The 15,782-nt window shown below is 33.1% G+C and overlaps 1 protein-coding gene across 1 annotated transcript; it reads right to left on the bottom strand.

Annotated features, from left to right (window-relative positions):
• Window positions 1-315: 315 nt before the first annotated feature.
• Window positions 316-7,243, bottom strand: LOC125659006 (uncharacterized). Its single transcript, XM_048890493.2, has 4 exons — window positions 7,184-7,243; window positions 6,789-7,087; window positions 6,605-6,703; window positions 316-777 (listed from the first exon to the last, which is right to left on the bottom strand). Exons 1-4 carry the CDS (start codon window positions 7,206-7,208, stop codon window positions 472-474), a joined length of 729 nt encoding a protein of 242 aa, XP_048746450.2. The 5' UTR covers window positions 7,209-7,243; the 3' UTR covers window positions 316-471.
• Window positions 7,244-15,782: the final 8,539 nt, after the last annotated feature.

The raw sequence follows: 15,782 nt of genomic DNA, 5'->3' as shown, positions 1-15,782 counted from the left end.
TATCTTATAAAATCAAATTCATAAGATATCTGCTAGTTTTTATTATATATTTCATAAAATTTATAGTATACAAGATAACTTATAAAGACTATGATATATCTTATACATAGTTTGTGAAATATCTTCTATATTTTATGAGTTATCTTATAAACTGAAAATTATTAGATATCCTATGAAATTTATTAGATATCTCATCAAAATTAGAAGATATCTCATAAATCATATAAGGTATCTTTACAGAAGAATGAATATGGAATTCATTTTGTGTTTCATTTCACCACTGCTTAAAAAATTAGCGGTGAATATAAGATTTGACCACAAATTTTATCAAGAATGAGCCCTCGTGGATAATACTCACTAGACGTATGAAAGTATTGGGATACATTTTAGTAGTTAAACTTTTATATTTCATAATAATACCCAATATTGACCAAGTGAGTGAAATCATATTCGATATAATTTTAATTTCGCTTACAAAATTAATTCATTAAAGGTATCAGAAATCAAATGTCGTAAAACGTTCAAAACATTATTCAAAACTACAAAAATTAAATTAAATCTTATTTGTCTGTTCCGGACACTCACAGATTCAACTTGAAAAGTGTCATTGGTCAGCGGGGTACCAAGTTGGTCTGACCAACACAGCATACCGTAGAGTTTGATTATGATTCGCGTTATCTTGGTCCTGACTTCTGAAGAAGTTTCGATATCATGTATGTATTCCATGTAGGCCACAGAGTACGTCAGGATCCTCCTTACTCGCTGCTGTGATGTCATCTGCAATACAAAGTATTTTGTTAAGGTCAGGTTTTCATTGACCTGAGTGAGTGTCAGGTCAATAAAACATGTATTGACCGATATCTAGATTATATATAATTGTTTTATAATAAAAATTAATAATGAACCAAACACTTTGATATTATTATGATATCATTTTAAAGCCTGTGATCAGTTGAATGTTGTCGTGTAAATCCATTATATACATAGAAATGCTACTTAAAATAGATGTTGATTTTTATATATCTTAGTTTAGATATTTTGTCTAAAAGTGACGGACGTGCATACGCAAATCAGATCATAGGGGCTCGTCACGAAAATTTGTCTTATTAAAATTTGACATCATCTACTCTATATTTACAGTGTAAATATAGCATAAAGAGGGTCAATTCGTGACGAGCCCCTGTGATCAGATCAAATAAATAGGTGTGAAATTACAATATGAAACCCTAATGACTAACATGTCCAATTCCGGAAAAATGATAGAATACCGGGTAGTACATGTAATGTCGCATATAAATAAAAGTATAAAAAAAATCACGTGACAACAATTGACTAATCACAGGCTTTGATTGATAATAGCGATAATAATAATAACAATTAGAAAACACCAATAACAATAGATATGTCAAATTTAGAAATTACATGTAAGTTATGAAACAAGTCATAATATAAAATTCTATGTTTCTGAATATCATGGCTTGTTTGATAACTTAATTCTTCTCATCATTAAATTATGCTGCAGTAAGAAGTTTTAATTCTTATTGATTAATTATTACAAAGTTTGACTTTCTCATGAAGAAATATTCATATAAAAAATTATTAATTAAAAGTCTTTTTAGGTTTCATCATTACATAATTCTAACTTGGTGGAAATCAATGTGATGGTTCTTTGGACAAGGAGAACTACACTGGTCGTCAAAATAAAAATTCTACTGTGGAATTTCGATTGGTAAATGCTTCACAACAAACCAGTACTTGCTGCTGATACTCAGAGAACATATTTCCCGTTACTTCCTGATGGATTTAGTGTAACAGCGTGTTTATCAGCAATCGCAAACTATGTGACTGCTTTAAATTATTTACTACCTATTAACAGCTAGCTGACACATACATTAACGTAAATAGTCAATGCAAACAATGGGGGAAATATATAGTGAAATAAAGGTATATCTTTTCTGTTTATGATATAACTTTCTTTACAAAGCAGCTATCATATTATCTAGTGTACTGATAAAGCTCAAAGGAAATGGTGGACAAGAACGACTATCGTATTTCAAACACTTCCATATTTGATATTTCTTATTTGAGTAATCTCAGAAGCACTTGATGTGCATTTTTTAAGTAAAGACACTGAGAAGTCTGTAATGCACTGATAAATCTCATGAAATGTAGTCAAACAGGGGGAAAAAACACCAACCCATAATGTAGCAACTTAATGTCTGAATTAAACCGGAATGTTAATGGGTTCATTGTAGAATATGATATTAATCGTAATATTTAGGACAATGTCTTAAAATTATTAAAATCTAGCTTAAGATATTTTTACGATTTATTTGTCAATTATTTCTCTCAAATAGACAAAACATCCCATGATAAAAATAATGAAAAATGAATTCCAGCAAAAGCTCTGATACGGTATTTGTTTCCAATACATTCATATGCATGTACAAGAAATACGCAGGACGCAGAAGATGAAAGAAATCATTCTATTTTTTAAAAGATCGGACCACATTGACGATATGCATTTTGTACATCTCTTCAGGACGAACATCTTTTAAGTTAAGATATCATAATTGCTATGGTAACAAAATTAGTCAGTAGAAACAATTTTACATCCATGTATTTATCACTTCTCTGGAATGCCAAAAAAAAAAAAAAAAAAAATTACACGCCCTCTGTTCAGCATCTACATAGTTAGCTGCAGAGCTGTAGCTCTCTGAAAAAATATTTTGACATAACAGAAAGCTACAGTTCCAACCCTATTAAAAACCTTCGATTTACGGCGCACAAAAAGCTGCGCACGGTTGAGGCCTGATATCGTTGTATTCTTGAGTTGCTGTCTCATAAATTTAATATAAAAAAAATTCTTAACATATTTTCCTACTATACTTGTGTCTAAACATACCTTCAAATATTCATTAAAGCCCCATACGACCTGAAAACTCCCAGCTGCAAATGATTTCGTTTGTTGACGTAGCCATGTTAGGTAGCCGGTCAATTCGAACCTGGTTAATTTCCATACTTGCACAATAACGTCTAAATGTGAACTAATATCCCCACAAATATTTCAGCTAAATATTTTAAATAATATATCATCCCAGTGCCTTTAAATAATAATTATTCAAATAGCTAAACTCATGGCAATGCGTCTTTTATTAGTCTGGTCCGGTCTCCATCCTTGCCACACGAGTGTTAAGGACTTTAGTAGCATTTTCATGAATCAAGAGCTTATTTTACCTTTAGAAAAACTTTTTTTTTTTTATTTCTATAAATTATTCGTATTGATAATAAATGGAGAGCGAATGCATAACATATAACGAATTTTATGAATAGATACCAACAACAACAGGGTACGAATTGACCGGCTACCTAATATGGCTACGTCAACAAACGAAATCATTTGAAGCTGGGAGTTTTCAGGTCGCATGGGGCTTTAATGAATATTTGAAGGTATGTTTGGACACAAGTATAGTGGGAAAATATGTTAAGAATTTTTTTTTATTAAATTAATGAGACAGCAACTCAAGAATACAACGATATAAAGCCTCAACCGTGCGCAGCTTTTTGTGCGCCGTAAATCGAAGGTTTTTATAAGGGGTGGCTCTGTAGCTCTCTGTTATGTCAAAATATTTTTTCAGAGAGCTACAGTTCTGCAGCTACTACATAGTCAACTTCCCATACCTATGTACAATGTAGCAATATTCCATTATAACCTGCATATGGTGTGAATATCTCTCGATACGCAAGAGCTTAGAGCCTGTTCTGCGTATGATAAGTTTTGAATCGAGGCAAGCTACTGACAAGCAAGATGATTTTACAGGGTTTCAACAGTCTCGTTTAAAGTCAACATTTCGCAAATTTTATGGTCATTATAATGTTCTAGTTTGCCAATACAACATATCATTGAGTCAAATCCTGTCAGACGTGTTTCATGCCCATTGTTAGGCCGTGGGCACACTGATTTTGACTACGGATTACTCCGTTTAATGGATCAAGATATAGGGCTCATGGCGGTTGTGACCAGTCGACAGGGGATGCTTACACCTCCTAGGCACCGGATATGTCCAGTGGTCAGTGTTTGCCCAACTCTTTATCTTGTATTCCTTATTGGAGTTATGAGATTGACCACCGTTCGTTATATTCATCTCTCATGATTAAAGAAGAAGATAAAAAAGTAATAAATGAAATAAATTGAACCGGAAACAAATACAGTACAAATTGACAATTCGGTTTCTCGAATTAAGATATATGAAGTAGCTGGTTTCATAAGCGTGGTATCTAACATTTATGGCATATTGAGATACACAATATCACTTCTCTTCATGTACATAGTCTTAAATTTTACAGATATCCAATACAACCTAGAGTTCCTCGAGGTAGTAAGCATTCACAGAAATATTGGAATTTCATGGAATATTTACCTTGATCCAAAATGTATAAAGGTGACTTCCTTAAGCGAGATTCTGAAAATTGATGGTATATTGAGATACCCAATATCATTCCTCGTCATGTGTATAGTCATAAATTTGTCAGATATCTAATGCAAACACCTAATTTCTTTAGGTATTCATGCAAACGTTGAAATTTCATGGTACCTCGATTCAAAATGTAAAACTTGCTGATTTCCCTAAGCGAGATATCTGAAAATTAATGGCGTATTGAGATACCCAATACCACTCCCTGCCATGTGAATAGTTGTAAATTAGTCAGATATCTAATGCAAACACAGAGTTCCTGAAATTATTCACACAAATAGTACCTCGAATCAAAAGGTATATGTATAAGTAGGTGATTTCTTTAAGCGAGATATCTCAAAATTGATGGCATATTGAGATATCCAATAACACTCCTCCTCATATGCATAGTCATGAATTAGTCAAATATCTAATACAAACACAGAGTTCCTATGGTATTTACAAAATTTCAGGGTACCTCGAATCATAATGTATAAGTAGCTGATATCTGAAAATGGATGGTATATCAAATGTGTGAAGGTCTGAATACAATCTGTATGATTTTCAAAGGAAACATTCAACTGGAAAAGTTTATTCGTATTTTGTATTGCAATGGTTAAGTAACCGGGGAAAATTCAGCGTGAAGTTTGAAATTTCATAAGACTCCTCGCCATCTAAATAAACCTGATAGATGATTATATTCAAAACCGGTAACCTTTATCTTATAGATAGCTGTCGGTAATCATAACTTGTATGCCTTGTAGTTGCTGCTACTAGTAGCTAACTGTTCCCGGTTCAGTAGCTGGCTACTAGTAGCCAATTTTTCTCATTTTAAGTAGCAAGTTAATATAATATTTACTTTGTTGTATGTAATAATATTATGGTATTTAGATATAATTCAAACATGGTACACATATTACTTTGGGGCAATAAAGAATCATCTTTAGAACTGAACCACATTTTTTTCTGCTGTCCATATGAATATGAATTAATCTTGTGCATTCAAATAGTTTGTCACGTGCACGTAGGTAATTTTATCTTGTATCAATTTCTTTACATGACAATTCGTTATATCTAAGCTGAGTGAGTTTTCAGAATATGTTCCAATCATTTTTATGTGCAAAGAAAATGGAAAGAAATACCTGACAGAATTCATGTCATTTTCAAAATATGTACATTCAATTCATAAAATTTATTTTAAATTCATAAAATTATATTCATTTTATATTATATTGAATTCTAGTCGGATCAAATCCCATATATAAAGTCATTTATATAAACTCCCATATATAAACACATAATCACAGGGCTCACACATTGATTTTAAGCAAGTAAATGATGAGATATACAACATTGAGTATATTGCATAAATTTTTAACAAACTGATTAATCAGTTACAATGCATTCAAACACCATTACATTCCCCTAAAATCTTGTTAGGGTTAGACCTTGTTTGTCATTAACTGAATTGGAACTGACTTCACAAGTGGTGTTAAAATTAAATTGTATTTATTATATTCTAAAACTTTGTCTTTTCTCAAAAATGAGATTTTCTTTGTTATTTGAATATCTTTGTTATTTGAATATCTAATCAATCATACCTCAATTGTGACTGCTTATATATACTACATGCTTTGACGTTTATATCTAATATGAATAATTATCTGTATCGTTTATAAATTTTTGAACAACAAGGAAAATATAATTTTGTCATCGAAACGCACTTTAGCACTCTCTGACATCACCAACAGGTTACCTCTTATTGAGAGAATATTAACTTTTACACGAAAACTGACCGAAAAATTGTGTCCAACAAGCAAAATATTATTAAACAAAAGAACAGTACATGTATGATTCTGATATCAATTATTAAGAGAGTGATTCCCTACTTTGCATTTCTTTTCAGTTTATATTCATTGATTCAAGCGCCTTTCCGGTTTAGAAACACAGAGAATTCGTGGTCAAGATATTGGATTCTTAAAATGATATTTTTAAAAAGTATTTATCAGATTGTACTGATTAACCTGATAAATTGTTATTTGATCTTGTAAATTAATCATAACTGGGAGTTTTTAATACATACTGATAACAATAAATCAAACTCATTGTAAAAGTGCATGCAGATGAAATAATGAAGAAAAAAATCATACCTGCAAGTCTTCTGATTTGTTTAAATATTGGTAGAAAACATCCAAATGATGTGTTTCAAGTGCCTTGTAAAGATCACAGCTGGATATTCTTCTATTAATCTGTTCATAAGAGAACATGTAGTGAAATTATTTTATTTTGAATGAAAGTTTCTTACATATGATTTATTTTTGTTTAAATGCTTACAGTAGTCAAAAGATATCCTCGATGAAAGTGACCCCTCTCACTTCTAGACAGACAGGAAGAAATCGTAAAGGCATGCTTTAAGTTCATCACTATTTCCGAGCATTCTTGGGCGTAAGTAACAATATGTCTTTGAATATAGCGAGAATCCTCTTCTGTGAAATCCTCATGGAGAGATTCGTCGGAAGTACCGTAATTTACAGTAGGCAAAAATGGATCGTAACAGGGCCGCAGCCATCTTGGATTGGTCTCCATTGTTAGAACTCTGTCCCATACCCAGAATATGCCACTTACGACCATAACTGCACATAATATAATAAAGACAACACTTATTAATGAAAAAAACTTTGAAATAGATTTTGAAAACTTCAGAACTTGAGAATTTGTTACAACCTTACATTTGAAATAAAAACGAAGCGCCATTACGATAGAAAACAGTCAGCAAGTTACATCGGTTAAGCATAACATACTTGCATATATATAGCCGCCTGCCCACTTAATTGTGTCATAGTTTAAAAAAAAAACTCGTTCATCTGATTCGGTCAGTTCTACATTTTTGCTCAACACACTTTCAATTTTTATTCCAGTTATGCTGAAGAGGAACCCATTCAGTAATTCCCAAAACTGGGATTGTGTCATGGTTTTCACACAAGCTAGACAATTATAATCAAAGTACAGTAAGTACTGTAAGCTGGGGTTTATGATGATTGATTGTATATTGTTTAACGTCCCGCTCGAGAATCTTTCACTCATATGGATACGTCACCATTTAGGCCTATGCTCCGCGTTAATAGCCTTTGAGCAGGGAGGGATCTTTATCGTGCCACACCTGCTGTGACACAGAATCTCGGTTGTTGCAGTCTCATCTGAAGGACCGCCCATTTAGTCGCCTTTTACGACAAGCAAGTGGTACTGAGAACCTACTCTAACTGGAATCCCCACGGTCTTTTATGATAACATGCTACGCTGCATAATCGAGGTGAATAATCGAAAAAAAATTCTACCTTTTCATAGCTTGAGTTTTTTAATTCGGTATGGCAGGTGTTGAAGCAGAAACCTTATAAATTTGTTCCTGTGACTTTTAGGTAAATTAGCAACAGCATCCATAAAGAATCTATCTCAATTTTTGAGAAGTATTTGCGCATCAAAATCTCAAGTTTTCATATGCGAGATACTTACCTATTTCTTATATGGCGTATAAAGTCATTAAATTACACAGAGAGATTTGATTGTCAAGTTGGGTCATATATGCATTACAGTTGTATGTTGTTATGCTGTACATTGTATAGATGAACTTTCATTGTAATTAGCATAATATACATGTACATGAGCTTTTGAAATTGGAGATTGATTAATTGTTTGGCTGTTTTCCGCCAAACTCAACAATTTTTCAGTTATCTGGTGGCGCCCAGTTTTTATTGGTGGAAGAGAAAACCCAGATACAATGTACCTGGGAAGAGACCACCGACCTTCCGAAAGTAAACTGGGAAACTTTCTCACTTACCGGCGCGAGCGGGATTCGAACCCGCGCCGACCAGAGATGAGAGGCTGTAATTTTGAGCGCGATGCTCTAACCACTCGGCCACGGAGAAACAATTAAAAATACGTAACATGTAAAAAGAAAAACAATCATGAAAATATAATTACAAGTAGTATTTTGTTTTCAGAACATACCTTTCAACAACACCTGCTTAATCTAAATTGTCGTTTGCATGAAAATCCGCGTATGCCATATAAATAAATATGTACAGTGTATACCAATATAAATCTTCTTTTTTGTTGTTGAATATTTGAACTATTTGAAATACCTTAAAAAGAGAAACACCGGAAAAATAAAAATGCTCAAATACTCATTTCAAAAGATCAATGTTGGTGTTAACCATTACATAGTACATCCAGTTGTCATTAGTATGAGATTGTAACACCAAAATACTATATTTATGAGAACTTCATATCTAAATAACATAAAAATTAAAGCTTTCTAAATTAGCAAACATGATGCTTATCAACAATTGGTAAACCTTGAATGCAAAATCACCACCATTTTCTTCAATTGGCTTGGCTTTCCTTTTTTTGCATAATTAAGTATGCTTGGTGTAAAACTGAATTGCTTGTTTAATTGTATATATTGTTTACCGTCCCTCTCGAGAATATTTTACTGAAATGGAGACGTCACCATTGCCGGTAAAGGGCTGTAAAATTTAGGCCTATGCTCGACGCTTACGACCTTTGAGCAGGGAGGGATCTTTATCGTGCCGCACCTGCTGTGACACGGGACTTTGCGGTCTTGAGTCACCTCTTACGACAAGTAAGGGGTACTGAGGACCTAATAACCCGGATCTCCACGGGATTGGAATCTTAAATCTACAGGCAGAGACTACAATGTATAGATTATGAATAAAAAGGTACATAATTAACGTTGTGTTAACATTATTATCAAAATCAAGTAAAGTTTAGCACAAAACTAAGATAAAAAGTACATATACATTAAACAACACATAGATATATCAATCTTTCTCAACTATGTAAGGTAACGAAAACGGCACGATATGTCAATATTTATTACACAAGGATTTCAATGTTTAACAATCAAACTCATCGAAATAATTGAGGGAAAACGATTACAAAGATGTGTGACCATGTGGTGTACATTAAACCATTCAACAATCAATAATTTCATTTATGAAAAACTACATAATGTATAAACAAAAATGATACATTGTGTCAATGCAAAACATTTTTTTTCAAGGTTTGACAATAAAATTAATTGTAATAATAGAAAGAATCACAAAGTGGCTGGTTTCGAATACATAATGATAATAATAATATCCTTTATTTATACATAATTAGTTATATAAACTAGTTTGTGGTAATGTCTATAAAATATATACATATCGAGAACATGTATAACTTATACGGTACCAATTTTGATGCACCAGATGCGCATTTCGATATATCACAAAACATGGAAATATCACAGGTTTATATACATAAAGATAAGAACTAAATGAAAAGAGACAATAAACACACGAGTATCATTGATGATCAAAATAATGTTTGAGATAGGTTGATACAAACAATATCTTACTGTGTTCATTTTAATCAATTACATAACTTAAATGTAAGAACAAATTATGTCAATTACAAAAATAATCCTACAACGTCAGCGATAATAATTCACTTAAATATGCATTCAACATGAAACAGAGAAACACGAGGTAAAGACTTAGAGCCACGCGTTGGAAAGGTCAATATCAGCCTATATTTTCTTGAAATATGAACTGAAACTTAAGAAAAAGATATTGCACTAATTACATGTGCTGTTGATGTAGTCGTACAGTACGTTTGGAATTTTTCCTTCACAGCTGTTAAAATATTTTTGTGAGGAGCAAAGAGTCTTGGTAGAGCACGTACTAGATCGAGCGATGTATCTTTGTTTGTAAGGGTTTTTATGTAGTTTAGGAATCCAGTATAGGTACGGCAACTCATATGCATTCGACCCACCGACCGGGATACCGAATGTGCCTAAAACTGAAGCACGGTTTTGAAGAATTTCATCTTTTGAACGGGCAGTTGGAGTATAAGTATGATTACTAAAAATGGAGTTAATGCCAAGGTAGTTTAAAATACAGTTGTAATAATGAGCCTTACAAACAAAGCCAATGTTGTTACTAGCTTTGTCAGTTGGAGCCAAAACGTATTTCTCATGTAACCTACATGTATCTAATTATTTTATCACTTCTGGTTTATTAAACACAGAAGGATAGATGGTATGTACTTTTGTTTCAATATGTCAAAAGCGGGATTTTGATATATCTCTTATACTTTTAATCCATTCTGACAATGTATCAAGTTCTTTTTCATAGTTAACCCATCGTCTGGCATAATTCTCGACAGAATTCATAATAGAGATGAAATTCTATCGTCAATTGAAAGACCGAGGTTCTCTCACTTCTCTGTATTTAGGACCTTTTAGAATAAGTGATTTGAAGTCCCCATTTTCAACTATATCAACATCACCAGTAATGACATGTCCAGCTGGACTATAGTTGAAAGAAAATGAAGAACAAGAACACGTAGATGGATTAAGTAAAAGATGGTCTACATGTATATCTAGGCACTGCAGAGTTTGTTTATAATTAAAAAAGTTTGGATGCAATAGTAGAAGTCTACTTGTAGGAAATACTGGGTGTAGATTTGAACTTATAATAAATTGGAATATACGACTGAACTTTTTTATGACGAAGAATGTTGCTTATGTTGACGGCATCTATTCCTTTGTTTGTAAATTTGAGATTAAGGAACTGGCGGTATGATTTGGAAGGAATATCATCCATGACCCGTGGTTGTTTAAAGAGACTGTGATTGGCAACATCCATAAAGCACCTTTGAGCGTACATAGTGTATGAATAGGGTGCTATATAAATATGGTATTATTTTTATTATTATTATAGAGTTCAGTCTATATTCAGGTGTTGAAAAATCCAAGTATAGACTAGCTGTTGCTTCTTCAAATAACGTATGTAAAACTCTCAATAGAACAGAGTAAAATTTTGTACGAATATGATATTGCCCTAATTGTCTATTGACGTAAGGTAAAAGTGAATCAAACGTGACATCATTTATACTTGGTCTTTTATATGAACGATGTCCATGACTGTGTTTCCGTCTTTGAGTATTGGAAAAGAATCCCATCACATTTACGTTATTTCCTTGTGGACTAGTCAAATTTCCCACATCATGTACATTATCATTGCATCCATATATATTTTGGAACTTTGATCCAAAATTTTAGTTTGACCACGTCAATAGAACAAAATGAAAATTGGGTAAAGAAATGTAAAATGCACTCTAAATGTTGGATTTACATTGTTTGATGACTACACTAAATGTTGGATTTACTTTGTTTGATGACTACACTAAATGTTGGATTTATTTTGTTTGATGACTACACTAAATGTTGGATTTACTTTGTTTGATGACTACACTAAATGTTGGATTTACTTTGTTTGATGACTACACTAAATGTTGGATTTACTTTGTTTGATGACTGTGGCCATGGTGGACATTTCTTCTTTTAGGTCTTGGACAAGGATAATTCATTCATCGAATAATAATAGTTTTTAGCTCACCTGAGCTATTCTGATCATTTGTTGTCCGTCGTCTGTCTTGTCTGTCTGTCTGTAAACTTTTCACATTTTCATCTTCCTCAGAACCACTGGGCCAATTTCAAACTTGGTATACATCATCCATGGATGAAGGGGATTTCAGTTTCTTCAAATGAAGGGCCATGCCCTTTCAAAGGGAAGATAATCACGAAAGTGCAAAAATAGGATGGGGTCATTTAAAAATCTTCTCAAGAACCACTAGGCCAGAAAAGTTCAAATTTACATGAAAGCTTCCTGATATAGTGCAGATTTATGAATCTTTAAATTATATTCCACTGGGGTAGGGTGGGGCCACAATATGGGATCAAAGTTTTACATGTGAGTATATGGGGAAAATCTTCTCTAGAACCACTGGCCAGAAGAGTTGACATTTACATGAAAACTTCCTCAGATAGTACAGATTCAGGTTTCTTTCAATCATGGCACCCAAGGGGTAGGATAGGACTAGGATAGGGGGTCAATGTTTTACATGCAAATATATAAGGAAGATCTTTAAAAATCTTCTCAAGAAGCACTGAGTCAGAAGAGTTCAAGTTTTTATGAAAGCTTCCTGACAAAGTGCAGATTTAAGTTCCTTCAAATCATATCCCTGCGGGTAGGGTGGGGCCACAATAGGGGATCAAAGTTTTACATGCGAGTATATAGGGAAACATCTTTAAAAAATCTTCAAAACCACTGACCCCAAAAAGTTCAAATCTACATCTAAGTTTCCTGACATAGAGTATATCCAAGTTTGTGTAATTCATGGTCCCCGGGGGTAGGATGTGGGCACAATGGAGGGTGAGATTGTTATATGCTGATAGATGGGATTTTTAAAAAACAAATAACTCTTGAAGTAGGCTTTCATATTTTGTATATACAATTTAAAGGAAAGACCTTTCATGTTATAGTTTAACATATTTTATTGAGAAACTCAATAAAATAGGCATAGCCTATGTAGACCCTCTCCTAAAATGTGATGCAATGGTGTGTAATCTTAAGACCTTGGCCTAGAAGTTTGGCCTAGTTTTAATAAAAATCTTACCTGTACAATCAAATCTGAACTATTTGAGGTAGAACTTTCATATAGTCACTTTATATATATATATATATATATATATATATATATATATATATATACATATATATAGGGCTGAACTCACGACTTGCGGAACCAAATTTCCGAATTTCAATGGCGATGGAATTCTCGCCACGCTGTCACACACTACACGGTCATTGAGAATGGAAATGTTTATATCGAGCACAAGGTTGTCCAGATTTCTCTTTTCTATTCGTTTTTGTAATAAAGAAAATTATATCCAAAAGGCAAGACTAGACATTGTGCTGCACTAGTGATGGAATTCATAAAAATAAATACAATAAAAATCTGCAAAAACTATACCTTTTCTTTCTACCTTATTTGCCTGTATTGACCTCGGGTAGTATTCTGTAGTTTTCAGGCCAAGAGTGACCATTTAAAACTGAGTTTTTTACTCCTATTTTCCAATATCCCATGGAAAAAGAACTGAATTTACTGAAGGTACACCAGTGTTTAATATTTGCCATAAAAGAATGATAGATAAATCAATTTTTCTTTGAAAAGAGGGATGGTAAAAAGGCCCAAAAGCTACAGCTAAAGTTGGGAGGTCCTTTGGATTAGCTTCCTTTGATTAACATAATAAAAAATGTACACATATGAATGAAAATAGAATGGTAAGTGCTGATAAAACCCTGCGACAGCTTATTTTTGCAATTGGAACCATTTCTCGAGAATGTTTGTTTCATCGCATCCGCTTTCATAAGCCGAAAGTGATGCAACATTTATATATTGATTACTGGTGTCCTTATGATATGAACAAGAGGCGCACAGAAATTATCGGTCACCTGAGTATTAGTTAAAAGTATCGTTAGTGCCAGGGGCTATGAAATCCTATTTTGCATATCTAAGCTAAATTCTAATATTTAGCAAAAGTATAAAACAAGATGTGTTTTTAAAATTCAAATACCCCCGAAAGTGCTTATACTGAAGAAAGGCTTTACATAATATAATGTATGCGACATTAACACGATATGACTAATGTGGACATGTCCTAGAGTAAAAACCCTAAGGTTCCAAAATTCATAATGTTAGTACATCTTTCCCTGTTTTTCCTAAATATGCAGTTAGTTTTTATACCGTAACAGCAAACATACAGAAGTATTTCAAATGGTAAAGACAATAATCACTATAAGGAATTTGGCTCCGCTCTGAAACCAAAGCCGTTACCCCCTGGGATCATAAAATTTACAATTTTGGTAAAGGTCGACCTACTACTTCTAAATATCTATTTAGTTTCAATTTAGCATCAATGGCATTAAAGAAGATATTATTTAAGTGTTTTACACATTTATACTATATAATACTAAGCTTTGTCCCCACTCTAGGGTCAGAACCTCTACCTCAGGGATAATAAAATCTACAATTTATGTAAAGGCGTTCTTACTCTACATCGCTATGCATTTAACCTTTCTTACACATGTATGATTGTAAATAAGATTTTTGAAAATTCAGCAATTTTTGGCAGTTTTTACTTCGCCCCTAAGGCCCCAGGAGTCCTGAAATTTACAATTTTATGTCCCTCTTTTCCAAAAGATGATTCATACCAAATTTGAAAGGAATTGGAACTTGGTACTTATCAAGAAGTTAAAAATGTTCTATTGTTCACACATTCAATAACTGACCATTTTGACTCCAACGTGATACCAAAACCCCTACCCCTCGGATCATCAAATTCATAATTTTGGGAAAGGAATATCTATTCTATCTAAAGATCTTTTTAGTTTCAATTTAATATCAATAGCACTAAGAAGATGTTTTACGCATAAACGTCATATGCATGTACCAAGTTTGGCCCCGCCCTGGGGTCAGAACCCTTACCCCGGGGATCATGAAATTTACAATTTTGGTAGAGGCCTTCCTGCTCTACATCACCATGTTTTTAGTTTTTCTTATACATAGGCAGTTTCTGCCCCACCCATAAGGCTCCAGGGGTGCAGGAAATTTACATTTTATATCCCTCTTGTTCAAAAGATGCATCATACCATATTTGAAAGGAATTTGAATGGTACTTACCAAGAAGAAGTTTAAAATGTTCTATTATTCATATATTTAATAACTGACCATTCTTTATATATATCAATTTAGTTTCAATTTAGTATCAATAGCACTAAAGAAAATGTTATTTTAAAAGCGTTTTATGCATAAACTATATATCAAGTTTAGTCCCGCCCTGGGGTCAGAACCTCTGCCTTTGGGATCATGAAATTCACAATTTTGGTAGAGGTCTTCCTGTTCTACAACACTATGCATTTAGTTTTCCTTACACGTGTGTGATTGTAGAGAAGATTTTTGAAAATTTGTCAATTTTTGGCAGTTTTTAGCCCCTCAAAAGTCCCCCTTGTCCCAACTATGTCTAATATCAAATTTGAAAAGAATTGGAATGGTAGTTACCAAGAAGTTAAAAATGTTCAATTGTTAACGCACGATGGACGACTACCAATTGCAGAAGGTCACCTGAGTTTACTCAGGAGACCTAATAAAAATTAAGAAAATCCATATTGCCACTCCCATTCTATTCCCAATCAAAAAGTTCAATTTCATCCATATGTTTGATAAATTATCGTCTCTATTTTGTAGTTCGAAAGCTTTTACTTTGAGGCTGTTATGTTTTTTGTTTATTTTTTGTTATGCCATTTATAGTAAACTGGAGATTTGCGAGTCTACAGCCAGCGCTTTCATTAAAGTCCGGCTAATCAAAGTCTTATGTTGTGAACCTTATTCAAATCATTTGAATAAAGGCAAATGACCTAT

The sequence above is a fragment of the Ostrea edulis genome, chromosome 9, assembly GCF_947568905.1.
Source record: "Ostrea edulis chromosome 9, xbOstEdul1.1, whole genome shotgun sequence".
Classification (NCBI taxonomy): Eukaryota; Metazoa; Mollusca; class Bivalvia; order Ostreida; family Ostreidae; genus Ostrea; species Ostrea edulis.
Note: the sequence above shows the minus strand (reverse complement) of the source record. Positions and strands in the feature narration are given on the sequence as shown.

Bases quoted from the DNA above. Each gene is read 5' to 3' on its own strand.
- LOC125659006 (XM_048890493.2), bottom strand. From the start codon at position 7,208: ATGGCGCTTCGTTTTTATTTCAAAT. The intron at 7,088-7,183 runs GTAAGGTTGTAA...TATTATGTGCAG, and splicing joins GCTTCGTTTTTATTTCAAAT to TTATGGTCGTAAGTGGCATA. The intron at 6,704-6,788 runs GTAAGCATTTAA...TCTTATGAACAG, and splicing joins GAGGATATCTTTTGACTACT to ATTAATAGAAGAATATCCAG.